General features: G+C 43.7%; 1 protein-coding gene across 1 annotated transcript; it reads left to right on the plus strand.

Annotated features, from left to right (window-relative positions):
• The first annotated feature begins 1,075 nt into the window (after positions 1–1,075).
• On the plus strand, positions 1,076–13,718 carry HAL (histidine ammonia-lyase). The gene is made up of 20 exons (XM_032202733.1): positions 1,076–1,322; positions 1,773–1,833; positions 2,010–2,037; positions 2,347–2,421; positions 2,536–2,608; positions 2,706–2,772; positions 2,957–2,994; positions 3,074–3,199; positions 4,490–4,629; positions 6,100–6,147; positions 7,601–7,748; positions 7,830–7,925; positions 8,043–8,101; positions 8,596–8,676; positions 9,595–9,660; positions 9,745–9,910; positions 11,336–11,470; positions 12,283–12,391; positions 12,497–12,566; positions 13,569–13,718. Exons 1-20 carry the CDS (start codon positions 1,076–1,078, stop codon positions 13,716–13,718), a joined length of 1,983 nt encoding a protein of 660 aa, XP_032058624.1.
• Positions 13,719–16,009: the final 2,291 nt, after the last annotated feature.

Here is a 16,009-nt window from a genome sequence, read left to right on the forward strand (position 1 = left end):
TAAGTGAAACTGTTGTGAATACTGCCATCTAGGGGTTGTTTTTTGAAACGAATCTGGGAAGAATTGCTTTTCCTGAAAATGATAAATTAACGTAAATGAAATCTGTTGACACCGACCCCCCCCCCAAAAAAAAAAAAAAAAAAAAAAAAAAAAGTATTTTGGAGGAGGAAAAATACTATATATAAAGTCACAGCAAAAAGTCTAGATTTGATTATATTTAGAGTAGGACTGGAGAGTCATTCAATATATTTGTTTTGCGTTTTGATTAGTATAAGCTTTCAAGTAGATGAAGATGCATTTTACCAGGAGATTAATCTTTCCCTGTTAGCAGCTCTAATATAAATTAAGGCATGAATGTACCTTGTTGGATGTTAGTTGTTCAAGGTATGCCGAGTTCTTCTATTCAGCTCTGAACTACATATGTCTAAGTAGATTAATTAAAAGTGATGGAAAAATTAACTCTTGTGTGACTGAGGCTCAAAAATCAGTTTACATATTTATGAATGCTGTGTCAGTCATCTTTTAATAAACTCACTAAAATACTGGCTGTTTTGGAAACAGGATAGCTTAAAATAAAGCAGTAGAAAACCTACCTAAATTGTTACAACTTTTTTTGTGTTAAGGACTTAGTGAGCCATTCAGTTCTCTTCTTGCTACCCCTCTGGGTGACAACTTCTAGTGGAAAAATTCATTGAAAAAATTTTTTCTCTCTTTCAGTTTATGAACTTACACCGTTCCTTTCATTCACTCCCAAAATCTAATTAGGCTTCTGCTACAGCACTGTCCAAATGACCAGAGATTCTCGCAGGCAATGTTTTGATCAGAAGAGGGGGGATATCTGGTCCTTTCCAGGAAAAGGGTGTGCTCCCTTGGTTTGGTTTCATTGGCTGAAGTCAGCTGAACGCATCGATCTCACTTATTTACAAAGGTGGGGATCTTTGGGGGTGGATTTTTGCCTTGATCTGATTGGGACACCAGAATCCGGCTGGATACCGCTCTCAGGCTGTGGTGTGGTAAATGTAAGGCTGCTTCGCACTGCAGCCCTTCAGGCAAGGAGCAATTCTGGAGAGAAAGCATGCCAAGATACACGGTGCATGTCCGAGGGGAATGGCTGGCAGTGCCGTGCCTCAACGGTGCTAACACAGTTGGATGGCTGGGAAGGGAAGCTGTGAGACGGTACATGAAAAACAAGCCTGATAACGGAGGATTTACATCGGTGGAAGAAGTAAAATTTTATGTTCGAAGGTGCAAGGGTCTTGGCTTGCTGGATCTTGATGACACAGTGGAGGATGCCCTAGAGGACAATGAATTTGTTGAAGTTGGTAAGCAAAACCTTAGGCAATGCATGACGAAATGACTGCAATGGCACCTGAGTTAGCAAGCTGTGTTTTAGGTGATCTAAAATTGCATCAGAGATGGTGTCTAAGATTTTTATGGAAAAATACCAAAATGTAAATTCTAACAGAACTATTTAGCGTTTAGAAACTACAGGGTGCTGTATGTATCATCTGTATATGATGTCTTATATTCTCTATGATTGTTCAGGAGATGGAACATATGTCCAAGGACTGGGCTCTCCTGTTTCTGTCTTTAGATAACCTTAAATAAACTACATACACACTAATTATTTTCCTAGAGGCATACAGATATGTTTGGTGATGATGACTGCAAATTAGTATACTTACTGTTGTGTACTGTAAAGAATAACATATTAATCTATACTTAGAGTAGAGTTTAATCCTGTTCATGTTTACTTTGGATATTTCTTCTAGTTATAGAAGGAGACATAATGTCTCCAGATTTCATACCGTCTCAGCCGGAAGGAGTTCATTTGTATCCTTTTTTGAGCAAGCCATGAACTTTTTATAATTCCAGATTCATAATTTTCTAGATTTCCATGTTCTTTCAGTGTTCCTTCATTTTTAAAAGACATGGCCAGTTTTAATCGAATGGACACTACTACTTTTGACATCATGTTTGCCATTTCTTTTCCTTTACGTAACTTTCAGATATAGCAAATACCGAGAACCAGAACAGGTAGGAATTACCAATGGTCTTACAACTCAGTAATGGTCCTCATATTCTTCAGAGCTTGTGAAGAGTTAGCCACTGCAATATTCATGAGATCAGTGGCTGTTAGGTTTGCTGGGCCTGGGAATCTAAATTGTGATTTGCTCATTGCACTTTTATTATGGTGTTCCTATCTTATGAATGAGAGCATGCATGATCTTCCTGCCATCGCTGAGCTTTTGCTGTTTTTGTTGTTGTTGTTGTTTTAATACTGTGATCATTAAGCAATTCTATTTGTATATGTATCCCAAACTAAAAGGTGGTTCTTTGGTGTAGTATATTTCTTTAGATGGCAACAGCTTAACAACGGAGGACCTGGTCAGTTTGGGAAAGGGGCTCTACAAGATAAAGGTAAAGATTCTGAACAAACATGGCAAAAAGTCATGTTTATCTTTCTACAATTAGAATTAAATGATGTAATAGATAAAATTACATCAAAAATGCATAAAAATACTCATTTTCTAGCTCACACCTGAAGCTGAAGCTAAAGTCAAACGATCGCGAGAAGTAATTGAAAGGATTGTAAAGGAACAGACAGGTAAATATTTTTATCACTAACTATTAATTGTTTTTGTCAGACGCTATGAAAACTGTCTCAGGCTCTCTCCTTACCCAGAAATGTGTGTTTCTTGCAGTTGTTTATGGAATCACCACAGGGTTTGGGAAGTTTGCCAGAACTGTCATTCCAAACAGTAAACTTATGTAAGTTATGTGTGCAGTTCTCTTCTTCCTTTCTTCTGAGGAAAGAAAGAAGATGGAGCAGCTCTACACTGCATGCTTACGATTAGATGAGAGGGGGCTGCTTTAGTATTTCTGTTTTGTGCAAAATAAAACTTGAATTTCAAAAACTTATTTTTTTATGTAACTCTTTTTTTTGTCTTCATAGGGAGCTTCAAGTGAACCTGGTTCGATCACATTCTGCAGGTAATGAGAAATCGCTTGGTGCTTTCCCTTCCCTGTGCTGTTGATAGCAGGTGGGTAACTGAGCCCATTACTGTTTCAGGTGTGGGGAAACCTTTGACCCCCGAGAGGTCTCGCATGCTGTTGGCGCTGAGGATCAATGTTCTAGCAAAAGGGTACAGCGGAATTTCCCTAGAAACCCTCCAGCAAGTTATCGAAGCATTTAATGGTAAAGAAAGATGCTGAAAGAAAGCTTCCCTCTCTTTTGTTGTTATTGTTGGTAGTGTGGTTTGTTTGTTTTTGTTTTTTTTTGTTTTTAACTCTTTCTTTAAAGGATGTAGCTCAGTGAGTCAAGCTATGTATGTTATTTATTTGACTTTGTAGCTGGGAGAGATCAGGACTTGTTCCTACCCAGGCTCATGGTTAGAGACCATTCCTGTAGTGAAGAACTCAGGGGTGAGCAGAAGCAGCAGGAGAGGCTGAGATGGCGCAGGCAGGAGTTTGGGAAAAGAGCCCCCGAGGATGAGCCCAGTGATGAGCTCAAGGCTAAGCAAGAGGTTTCTGGTAGAAATGGAAGCCAAACATGGATGATTTAGATCATGGTTCACCCACAGTCTGAAGTGCAAACCTGATTGTATGTCTTATGTTTTCTGCTGTGAAAGCTGTGAGCACACAATAAAAGGAAGGGTTCCCTGCTCACAAACAGGCTGAGGCCAGCAGTGAGTGAGAGCTGTTTCCATACTTTCTGCTCATATTGGTGTTTGCTGAGCAGATGCACCTGTTTTTGTGAGTAGATCCCTGAGAGGTGCCCAAGTTTTCACGAGCAGGCCTACCAGGCAGACCCGCAGCAGAGCGTGGTCAGCAGTGCACGTTGCCACCACAGCTGTCACAGCAGCTGAAGCAGAGTGTCCCTGATGGACACCACAGCAGGGAGACCAAAGGGGTGTCTCTGCTCTTTGTTGGTGGCTCTTCTTTGATGGTCCTTCTGGCAAGACGTGCTACAGTGGCAGTGGTGACCAAAGAGCACCTCTGCTCCCTGTTCAGGACTTGTTTTGAGGATAAACAGGTTCCCTGGGCTCTATTTCTTCATTTCCACGCATTCAGTGCCCAGAGGGATGAGGCAAGGGAAAGGGGTTTGGAGATGGTTTCCAGGAGGTACTCAGTGTTTAGTGAAGTGGGAAATGGTCAGATACCTTTGGCTGGTGGTCAGCCTGTGATGGGAAGCTAAGAGCAGCATTTTAGCTGCCTGGCCATGTGCTTATAGACCCCTAGCTGTGGTCCCCCCTCCTTACAGTACTGAATTCAAAAGGGAGTCAATTTCTTTATAAATTGCAGCCATTCTTGGAGTATGGACAAACCTGTCTGCACAACAAGTAGTCCTGTTGGTGCTATTGATAACAGATAACCATTACAAGATGTTACTGTGACCATCTTCATGTGCTGGCTTCTCTGTTTTCCAAGGAGCATATCAAGGGGAAGCTCTAACAGAAGTTGTATTTGTTTTTTGTTTTCTTTCTAGCATCCTGCCTGCCTTACATCCCCGAGAAAGGGACAGTTGGGGCCAGCGGAGACTTGGCTCCCCTCTCTCATCTTGCTCTGGGATTAATTGGAGAAGGAAAGATGTGGTCCCCAAAGAGTGGCTGGGCTGATGCTAAATACGTAAGATTTAAAAGTCTTTAGATTTTGTGTACCAGTTTGAATTGGGACTGGGTTGTGTTTAACAGCTCATCCTCTACCTTGAGGAAGGTGGATCCATGAGAATAGAGCAAGTAACCCACATGACAGGGGACCAGAAACAAACGCCCAGCATGTTATTAAGTCCTAAAGAAATATCACTTCATAGTATCATAATGCAGATTATAACTAGATTATAATATAATTTATAACTAGATTATAATATAATTATTTTTTAATTAATTAATTGTTACCCTGTCACTAATGCAGCAGCAGATTGATCTAGCGTTGAACATCTCCAAGTCTGGCCTCTCTGACGTTTTTCAAAGTAGCTTGTTCTGTCAATCCTAACACTCCTATCCATGAATATTTATTCATAATATTTATCCACCAGATTTATTAAAGGATTGATAATTATACCATCATGGTAGGCTGTAGAAGTACACAGAGAGGAGTTAGGGAGGAAGGAGGCCAGCATGTGCCAGACCTTCTGTTTTCAGATGTTGGAGGGACCTTTATTATGAATCTATGTAATATTTGAAGCATCACCTATGTAATATTTGGAGCATCACCATCTCAGCTTTTGCCCATCTCCCTGGAAATGCAGGAAACAATTGATGGGAGGGGAAACGGGGCAGTAGACAAATTAAGAGCTTTGTTCTTCAAGTCGGTGGCTCCTGGTAGAGCTCTGTAGCAAAAATGGAATTGAAGGCAGACTCCCCAGGACATATTTTCAACATGAGATCATCCAGCCTTCCCACCTTCTCTCTCTCACTCTCCCTGCTTCTGCCATTGCCCAAATAGTTCCTTGTATCATTTCCAGAGAAAAGAGGATCTGTTGTGGTTTGGGACCAACTGCACACCTCTGAGGTTTGTTGCCTCTTCAGCTGGAAGGGCTGAGAGGACTCTTATCAAAACCAAGGTTACACCGTTCCTCCATTTCCCACAGGAGTGATTTTATGGAACAGATATGCACAGAATAAACTGAGTAGGGCTCTTTTCCACCGGAGGTTTTCTATAGGAAGGGTTAGGGAATCATCTATAAGGGAACAGTTTATACCAAGCCAAACCTGCTGTGTGGTAGGGGGTAGGCAGAACCATCTTCCCAAGGCGTTTCCAGCCTTCTCTCATATTACTCTTTCCCATGAGATAATACATGATAGCTGTTCATGGGCTGTGACAGTATCTCACGTTGGTGCTCACGTTACTGCCTTCCTTTATGGAACTGGGAAATGAGGTGATAGTTTAGAAGCTCCAAAATGCTGTCCTTTATTTTGCCCAGCAGAAAAATTAACCTAAAATGTTCATAATATAAAACTGCTTTTCTTCCTTCACTTGGGGACTTTTTTTGTTGTTAATTCATTTATGGAAACAGTTAAGATTTTATAGTTTTGGTGGTTGAATTACTGGGAAAAAAAAAATCATTAATTATGTTTTCATTAAACTCTTTCACAGGTCCTGGAAGCCCATGGTCTGAGACCAATTACCTTGAAACCAAAAGAGGTAATAAAGTGTAATGATGCCAGCTGATGAAAAACAAGCTTAGTCAATCACTAGTTGCTTTATACTTGCTATGTAAGCCTGAAATTAATTAACAGTCATTTTAAATTAAGCTACAGAAGAGTATTTGAAGTCAGCCACAGGGAGGGATACCAAAGACCCCATTCTCCAGCAGGGTTTATGGCAGCGTTCCCATTGCAACTCCCACCTACGTGGCAACTGCAGCTATCAGAGAAGCTGTGACTGCAGGGCTTCAGGACAGCAGAAAAATAAGCTCCATCTTTACCCCCATTTCAATATCACTGGTAGAATCCAGTCCTTTTGCCAGTGGTAACTGGTACAGACCTGTATTTCCAACCACTCCTGACCCTTCATTGGCAGAAGTTATCACAGTTGCCGTCCCGTGTGTCTCCAGGCCAGTGGAACCTGGTGTAGTATTGCATTGATGAGGACAGGCTTCTTTTTGCTGATAGCCACAGCAATGCACACAGTACTAGTAGATCTATCCCTTGCAGCACCAGTGCAGACCTATCTTTTTGGTTGCCAATCAGCTCTTCACTTTGCTGTCTCTAGAGGCTTGGTATTCAGATCTGTCTTCATCTGAGCCCTCTGAAGGTGCTTCTCAGCCCTTTGACCATAGAAAGAGCTCAAATGACTGACTTGAACCAGATATCTGTCTTCTAGATTGGTTAAAACTGGGTGAGATGAATCTCACTTAAATATTAAAGTTTACATGGCAATGCAGCAGATGAGAGGGCTGGTGAGGGGGCTCAGAAGCTGTAAAACTCAGGGGAAAGAAGCCAAACTCAGTGTCTCCTAAAGTCAAACGGCAAGCTCCCATTGCTCTAGGTGACCCTGCTTGGCAGGGGGTTGGATTAGAAGATCTTCAGAGGTTCCTTCCAGCCTCAACCGTTCTGTGATTCTGAGATCAGCCTCATGTTTGTTTAGAACAAACCTGTGGTTCGTTTTAGCTGAACTCAACAAATCTTTGAAAGCAGTGATAATTTTTAATTCTGTTTTAACTCTCTATTTCTTTATTATCATTGTTGTTTGCACAACCCATGCTCTTAACTTCTTTGGTTTAATGACTTAAGAAATAATAATAATAACACAAATAAAATCAATAATAATGCTGTTAAACATTCCACTTCCAAAGCACTTGGAAAAGATTTAAAATTTGAAATAACATGAACTAAATAAACCTCTTTCTTGGAACCACTGGAGTTCCAAAGGTGTTTATAATAACTTAGTAGGGTCATGAAAATTGACAATTTATGTAGCAAAGATACCCAGTCAAGCTGTGCTTTTTATGATTTTCTTCAGGACAACCCAGGGAGCTTAGCAAAGGTCTTTACATGCCTTATACAAGAAAGAGAATTATCCCTGAGATGGGTAATTATCACAGCATGTGGAATAGCTGCAATGAACTCGCTGAACATCTGCTCTCTCTTTGAAGGGTCTGGCCCTCATCAACGGGACACAAATGATCACCTCGCTGGGATGTGAAGCAGTTGAAAGAGCCAGTGCTATTGCTAGGCAAGCAGACATAGTCGCTGCCCTTACGCTTGAAGTCCTGAAGGGTACAACTAAGGCCTTTGATACCGGTGGGTACTGGACCTTTCCTGACTGTTTGCTTAAAGCCATTGGAGAGAGGCAAAACTTATCAGTCTGATTTGTCTTACTAGACATCCATGCTGTGCGCCCACACAAAGGGCAGGCTGAAGTGGCATTTCGATTCAGGTCCCTCCTGGATTCTGACCACCATCCATCAGAAATAGCAGGTGAGTAATCTCAACCTTCACCCTGCCAAGTTGCACAGGACAGGCTGGGTCTCCCAACTGCAGCACCTATGCTTTTGTGTGAGGAGTATCTGCTTTTCATCCCATTGTTCCTTCTAGAGAGCCATCGATTTTGTGACCGAGTTCAGGACGCGTACACAATGCGTTGCTGTCCTCAGGTAAAAACTGAATTTATTTCCTTTCATAAAAAGAGAAAAATGATGGTAAAGTGCCCACCTCAAAAATACTGTCATCTGTGCATTGTCTGACACCACTAGAGAAAGAGATTTTATTTTGCTTCTCCCTTACTTCAAAGTTAATATTAATAGGGATGTGTAATTTGCTGATCCCATGCACACATCCCTCAGGCAGTATCTGGCAATGCTGTGCTTGGGTCTGAAAAAGATCGGATACTGGTAGCAGGGGGAAGGCACTGGTTTTCCCATTTGTAGGCTTTAGAGGGTATTTCTTCTGCACTGAAGTTAAGACCATGAACTGGGGAAAGGTGTTTCCAGCCAGAGAGATAAATTGTTCAGGTAGCTGTCAATCATCCTGGATGAACACAATGCCATGAGCTTTAACATGAGTTAAAGAGAGCACATGCAAGTGGATCAGCACCCCCGAGGATGAACTAAGTGTCCAATCTAGCTCAGGTGCTAATGTCTTGTTCTAGGTCCATGGAGTTGTAAACGATACAATCGCTTTTGTGAAGGACATCATGATGACTGAAATCAACAGTGCCACAGACAACCCTGTATCTTTTTATGAATTTATTTCTTGGTAACATTTTACTTGTCCTTTATTTATTTATTTATTTATTTATTTTTCTAAGTAGTTATTTGTATACGAGGCAAAAAATTCCTAGTTGGTTTCAGTCAATAACTACCACTGGCTGCAATGTCAGCCTCTCTTCCTTTCCCCATATCTGCATCAGTGCATGCAAGTGTGTGCTGGGGCAAGGGCACCACCCATGCATTCAGTCTAGTGCATGTTAAGGTTTCCTAGATAATAATCCATATGCTTCTGTTGCATATGTAGATAGGTGGGACTTGGTAACCAAATGCACTTAGATGAATGGTAACTTGTATGAAACACTTGGTGGTGCAGCACTGGTGAGACCTGCATTCCAGGGCAAGGTTTGCATTCCGTCAGGGAAGGCAGACAAAACATACATGACTGGTAAACCTCCTCACGGTTCAGCCTGGTAAACTGTGGGCACACTTTTTGTGCTGGCACTGAGCAAGGCTGGATTCTCCTCAGCATTATGAAGATGTTACACGTAACATCCCACTGATAGCTGACATGCATCACTGCTTGTTACCTGTCTAAAATTGTACATGCCTTGGAGAGAATCTATCAGGTAACTAAGAAATTGTGCTGGGATTCAAACACATGTGTTTCTTTGTACCCCTAATAATCCCACCCCCTAATCAAACACCTCTTTTCATGCGGTCCATTTGAAAAAAATACATGTCAAAACTCTGTCTACAAGTTTGGAGAACTGAGATTGGGCCTTCATTTTCTGAAAAGTACATAGTTGTGATACAGTGTATGTGCAAATAAAAGCCTACTAGTGCAAACATATCTTCAGATAAGATATTCTGATTGCTCATATATATCTTTCACATAAGCTGTATTTAATTCATATTTGTGCCTTAACCTCTCCTTAAAGATGGTGTTTGCTGAAAGAGCAGAGACCATTTCTGGAGGAAATTTTCATGGTGAATATCCTGCAAAGGTAATTAAGCATATAGAGAAAAAAGACATTATAGCTTCTGATTTTTTTTCCTGTCACCTAATTTAATGAGGACGTCTTTTATAGGCTTTGGACTACTTGGCAATTGGTGTGCATGAACTCGCTGCGATTAGTGAAAGAAGAATTGAGAGGCTCTGCAACCCCTCACTCAGTGAACTGCCTGCATTTTTAGTCACCGAAGGAGGCCTGAACTCCGGCTTCATGATTGCACACTGCACAGCAGCTGCCCTGGGTGAGTGCTTAACTAGTACCAATAGGGCAAGCTAGAAAGATCAATTTACACTGAGGCAGTTGTAATTTGGTAGTTGTCAAAGGATCTCACTCCTGTTTTCCTTCTCTTCTCCACATGCTTTGAGCTGGCTGGGTGCGATGTCTGAGCATTCAGTGCAGCTGCAATTATTTCAGCTCAGGGTTCTTTGTTCTGCACTGACCCATGAGCAAATTTAGTGCTCTGAGCATGCAAACCCATAGGTGGACTTCAGGAATGCTTGCATCTTGATGGGCTTGGCAGAGAGTCCTCTGTGTACAGAGTTGCCAGCACATGATCTCCAGCTGAAATCAGTGAGAGCTCTGCACCCAGCAGCCTGCAAATCAGCTCAGACAAGGCTGTAAAATTCACAGCAAGCTCTGCAGGCAACACACTCTATCTGTCTGAGCCACTCTACCAAACCTGTGTTTGAATAGGTATGGTCTCTAAGTGGAGGCACCTTCATTCCTCAGTTCTCATAGGGACACCACTTGTGTCAAAGCTGGGCTGATACCCTTATCACTCAGTGTCTCCATCTGATGGCCAGGTATCTACACCAGCAGCAAACTCCACAGGAGTTTCCAGGGCTGCGTATCAGAGGAGCACACCAAAAAAAAGCACTGGTATATTTTTCCTCTAGTACTCATGACTAAACCAACAACAAGCATGCTGGCCTCTGTAATATTACAGTTCAGGGACGCACGAACCCACATGAAGATAAACATGCTGCAAGCAGAGGGTAAAATGTAAGTAAGAGTTGCAAACAGTCAGGAACAGAGGATGTCGGATAATAAGTAGATAAATACCCTACAGAAAAACAGTCAATGAGCTAAATCGATGCAATAAAATGGCTCTGCCCAGAGGCTGTTTTGGGAAATGGGACTGGAATATGAGCTGAAGGACTCGTTGCTATGTTTGAAGGCTGGCAACTTTTCCTTTTGGCCAGACAGAGTTTGTGATGGCTGCAGACCTCAGCTGCTGCTGGGCTCCAGGTGCCAGGGGCATCTGCTCTGCTCACAGGCCTCACACTTACAGCTTGTGTCTGCCACCCGAGAGACCCCAGGGCATTCCCCAGCCTCCAGCATGGCAGTGAGGACAGCCCTGCCTCCCAGCCCATCACGGTGCTGAGGCCAGGGGCTCGTGGTGGGGAGTGGGCAGACTTTCTGTCTTTGGTTAATATTTCTATCTAAAGACCAGTATTTGGTGACTGTTTTCAGATGTGGTGGTAGTTTTCAAGGTGTTTATTACAAACAACTCAGCTAAAACATTGATGTGTTCTCCAAAGAGGAGCAGCTGTTGTATTCTCCACTGCAGTCTGTGGTGGTGGATGGGCTCTTTGCTTCAGGCTGGCTGTTGCTTCTGGTGTCACTGCCCTTTCTGCCCAACGTTCACTGCATTGGGTTTTTGCAGTTTCGGAGAACAAAGCCTTGTGCCATCCCTCCTCTGTGGATTCTCTGTCCACCAGTGCTGCTACAGAGGACCACGTATCCATGGGAGGATGGTCTGCAAGAAAAGCATTGAGAGTCATTGAGCATGTGGAACAAGGTAACATTAAAACACTGACTTCCATACAAACCTTATATATTTAACTGGATTAAGATATTAATGCCATTCTTTTTAGATGTTTAGATGATTAGAAAAAAGGCTGACAGAACTATGCATCTGAAAGAACTGTTTAAAAATATTTTATTAAGTATATACTTTTACAAGCAGTTGGAATAGAGATGAGGTAAATCCAGGGCTAAGTGTTTCCTGTGAAACAAAACTACTCACTACAGGATGCTCAGCAAAACTGTCATCTCTTGCTTTGAAGTACAGATTGCTCTCTTGCTTTTCTGTTTTTTCCTTTTATTTATTTGTTTGGCAGGTGATGTGCTTAGATACAGATGTCAGCTGTTAGTGGAAGAACAGAGTAATACATAGGTCACAAACACTAAACTCATTCGCCCACTCAAGTTTATACATGTGAGTGCTCTAAAGACTTAGTTTTATGGAACTGCATTCTTCACGTGCAGACTAGTGAGTCTGAGAAACATGTTTCAACATTGTGTTGAGAAACAATATATTCTAGATCAAGCTGATTTAGCCAGCTCCTTTGGTGAGTTGGCTCGTGAGACTGAGGAACTAATGCCCATAATCATCAGGTCTGAGGTGGGCAGATAAGTTTCAAACTTTTCCAGAAAGAATAATCTCCTTCAAAGTTTCATAAGCCAAGCCTTTCTATAGCTCAGTCCCCTTTGTTCATCTCAGCCCTAAAAAGTTTTCTGATTCATGATGCCCATTACTTGGGGTATTCAAGATACCCTGGAAGTGATATTTATGGGTATAGGACCCCCCTTGCTGTTGTGATTCCCTAGTTCTGGCTATCGAGCTGCTCGCTGCCTGCCAGGGCATTGAATTCCTACGCCCTCTGAGGACGACAACGCCATTGGAGAAGGTCTACGACCTTGTGCGCTCAGTTGTGAGGTAAGATCAGATAAACGCGACAGGCAGAGGTCACGGGCCGCTTTGGAGACCTGCTGCCGCTGGTGGTTAATGTTTGGCCAATGTTCTCACTGGGTCTCGTTGCAGGCCTTGGATGAAGGACCGCTTCATGGCCCCGGACATCGAAGCGGCTCACAGGCTGCTGGTGGAGCAGAAGGCGAGTGTTGGCTTCTGGCGGGGGCGGTGTGCTCTGTCCTCAGGGGCACGCCACGGCTCTGCTCTGGGGATGTCCCTCGCTGTGGTCACTGGCCGGAGTCAGGAACAGCGCCCATTTGCCCGGTCCTGTGTAATAAATGGTTTACATTACTAAAACTGGCGGGGAGCTGCTTGAGGGCAGGGTCCCACACCCCTGTCCATATCCACGGGATCCCATTTCCAATGGGATCCTTCTCCGGACAGGGATCCTCATTCCCCAGGTAGCATGCTGCCCAGCCATGAGGCCCTCGGGCCTGGCAGGCTGCTAGAAGAGGTAAGGGGAGGTGCATGAGGGAACAGCAGGGGCCTTAGCAGCGCTAAACCAGGCCAAGTGTTTGTACAGCTATGGGACTGCACAAACATCTCTCACTTGTTTTTAAAAGGTAAATAATAAACAATCAGTGAGCATAAGCAAATGAGAGATCACAGTCCCCCCTCTGTAAGACTGTGCCTTGCAGCCATCTGTCTTACAGCCTTGAAAGAAGAGACATAGGAGACTGTAGAACATTTTCCTCTCCTTGTCTGCCTTAAATACCAGACACTATCCCTTCCATTTTTCTTTAGGCATATCAGCTGTCATTTTGTTTCCCTGGCCCCTTCATGACCCAGGGATTTGGTAACTAGTGACAGTGATCCTCTCCCAACTATTGTACACCAAGCATTTGCCTGCTAACAAGACAAGATGCAATGTTTTCATCTTGAATCCTTTCATCTCATCCCCCCAGAGCTGTCTTTTCCTGTCCTCTCTCAACTCCATCCACATGCTCTTCCCTAAGCCCCACTCTTTGCTTTGCTAGTTCTGCTGATCACCTACAGCTTATTTATGCAGGTCTCTAATTCTCAGCTGCATCCCAGTAACTTTCCCACAAGGTTTCCTGAACTCGAGTATTGATGTCTAACTGAGTATGAAGAGTATTCTTCAGTTTTCCTTCTAACAATCCTGTTTCACTTTATGATTCCACAGGTGTGGGAAGTAGCTAAACCTTACATTGAAAAGTACAGGAGAGAACACATCCCTGAGTCAAGACCTGGTTCACCAACAGCCTTCTCCCTAGGATCACTGGCAAAGAAAACACATATTGGCCACGACCACTCACATCAGAACGAACTTTAATAGTTGCTCTCCTCAGGTACAGAGCAGACCCTTTCCAGGACCTTCCCTGTGTATGGCTGTTTCACCAAAAATCAGAGTGGTTTCTTCGGATGACCCAAAAGAACTGTTTGTCTCACTCAGGAGCACATAGCAATGGAAGAAAAATGGCTCACTAGTTTCTTCACATGTGAAAGACAGCTCTGTCATAATAGTGTGGATTTGACTGAACTTCCTGAGCTTTTGAACACAAAATATTCAGACTTCTGCTGAAACCAGTGGATGTTTTATTCAGTGTCTCTTGCATTTGTTCTGTCAGCTCTTTGCTTATCTTCTCTTTATGTGTGCCAAGGATACTGAACAGCTGAGATCTGTTATTCTCACCTCTTTTTCCTTTTTCATTTGGATAACTGCTGCAGTACCCTTCATTCTGCCACATGCAAAGTTATCTCTGACACTTAATTCTTCTCTCTCGCTCCTCCAGCACTGTGCAAATTTTACGTGAGGTATACAAATTCTTGTGTAATGAGAGCATTTTTAGAACAGGTGCTTCACAAATCAAAAAAGCTGTGTGCAAAAGAACATGCTATGGGTATCATTGCTCCAGAACAAATACGTTGTGTTCTGATGATGGACTACATTTAATGCAGCTTTCCAAGACCTATGGGCTCACATCTGCAATAAAAGTAGAGAGGCTTCATATACAGCTGTAGCAATGTGTTTTCCTGTCATGATGAAAAAGTGAAACAAAGCTTTAGCCTAGAAATAAGCAGGACAGGTGGCAATGGGGCCTGGAAAGGGTACAGACTCTGGGGAGGAAGAGGTGGTATGGATGTGAACCAGCGCTGGAGACCTGCACTTCCATGGCTTCCTGGGCATCCGTCTGGCAGCAGAGGGCCTTGTCACCATGGAGAAACTTGTGTGGTAACGTGCTCTGTGTTACAACACTGACCTCTGGCACAGGCTATGTATTTTGCAAGGGAGGACTCGGGACTTAGCTTCACATCACAGCACAGTGACAACAAGTAAAGACCAGTTAAAAAACATCAGCCTTGGCAGTACAGGCCTGATAACCACAGCCACGTGTGGGTTCAGCATGGACTAAAAAAAACTCCCTGGCCATCAGCTATGCTGCACAAGCAGTTTAATTGCTAGTTTGGGGCCACCCATATGTGTCTCTGGGTGGGACCTGCAATGATAAATGTGCCCCAAGGACAGGATTCACACCCACTGGAAAGCTGGCAGGGAGACACTGAACCTGGCCAGGAGAAAACATGACTTGCAGGGTGTCCTGCCCTGCGCAGAGCCAGGTGACTTTTGACTCGTCACATCAAGATATAAACACGAGCGTGGTGCTGGGCCCTTAGCCCAACACTACGTAGAGCTGGGAGTGAGGGTACCCACCCATGTGTGTGAGATCCCAGTTCGGCCCCCTCTGTCCCTGGCCCCTGTCTCTCCCTCCTGTGCCAAGTCTGTCTCCACCCCTCCAGCTCTGGGCTCTCTGCAGCTAGCCTATCTCAACCTCCTGCTGAAGCTGTTCCATTTTGTACGAAATTGGCTATTAATTAAAATCAGCTGCGAGAGTGACCCTAGGAGATATGTGCCTGGTTGTTCATCCGTTTGCCCTCAGCCTTAGGGTATGGCTACATCATAGCTTCCCCAACAGCAAAACCAGCAGGCGCAGCTCCTACCTGCTCCACTCCTACCTACATCCACGTGCTGCAGCAGCCAACGCAGTGAGTGTCATTGCCAAAATGAGCCACATTAACAACAAGCAAAAAAGAAATGTTCTGTGTTTCAATGCGCTATGCTTTCCCTGGCAGCTGCATGGACGCAATGGCAGGGCCATGCAGCCGGCCATCAGGAAACACTTAAGCCAGTTATGCTGCTGAAGGATAACCACATCCTCTAACTGCAAACCTCCCGCTAATTATAGCCCTGGGGCATGCTCCAAAATGGCTACTGGATTTGGCCACGTTGATCAGGCAAGCACATGGTTTGAAATTCCCATCAGAGCTTGTGCATGAGAGCACATTCCCCTCAGGTCAGTAGTTTCAGGCCACAAGTGACTATTTCTGTCCAGCAAGAGAATATTTGAGGTTTTCCTTATGCCAGCGTGGTCCCGCAGATGTTGTAGGCACTTTGGAGAAGACGTACTGCCTCGCTGCACGGCAGAGGATAGGCACTAGGCTCTGCCATTGCATATAGCAATTAATGGCAATTACAGCCTGGGGCTCATATTAGGGCTGCCACCACTGCCACTCAGTTTGCCCTGCCCTACTGCCTTAAGCTCCCATGTGGGAAAACAGAACCAA

This window comes from Aythya fuligula, chromosome 1 (genome assembly GCF_009819795.1).
Source record: "Aythya fuligula isolate bAytFul2 chromosome 1, bAytFul2.pri, whole genome shotgun sequence".
NCBI classification, from domain to species: Eukaryota; Metazoa; Chordata; class Aves; order Anseriformes; family Anatidae; genus Aythya; species Aythya fuligula.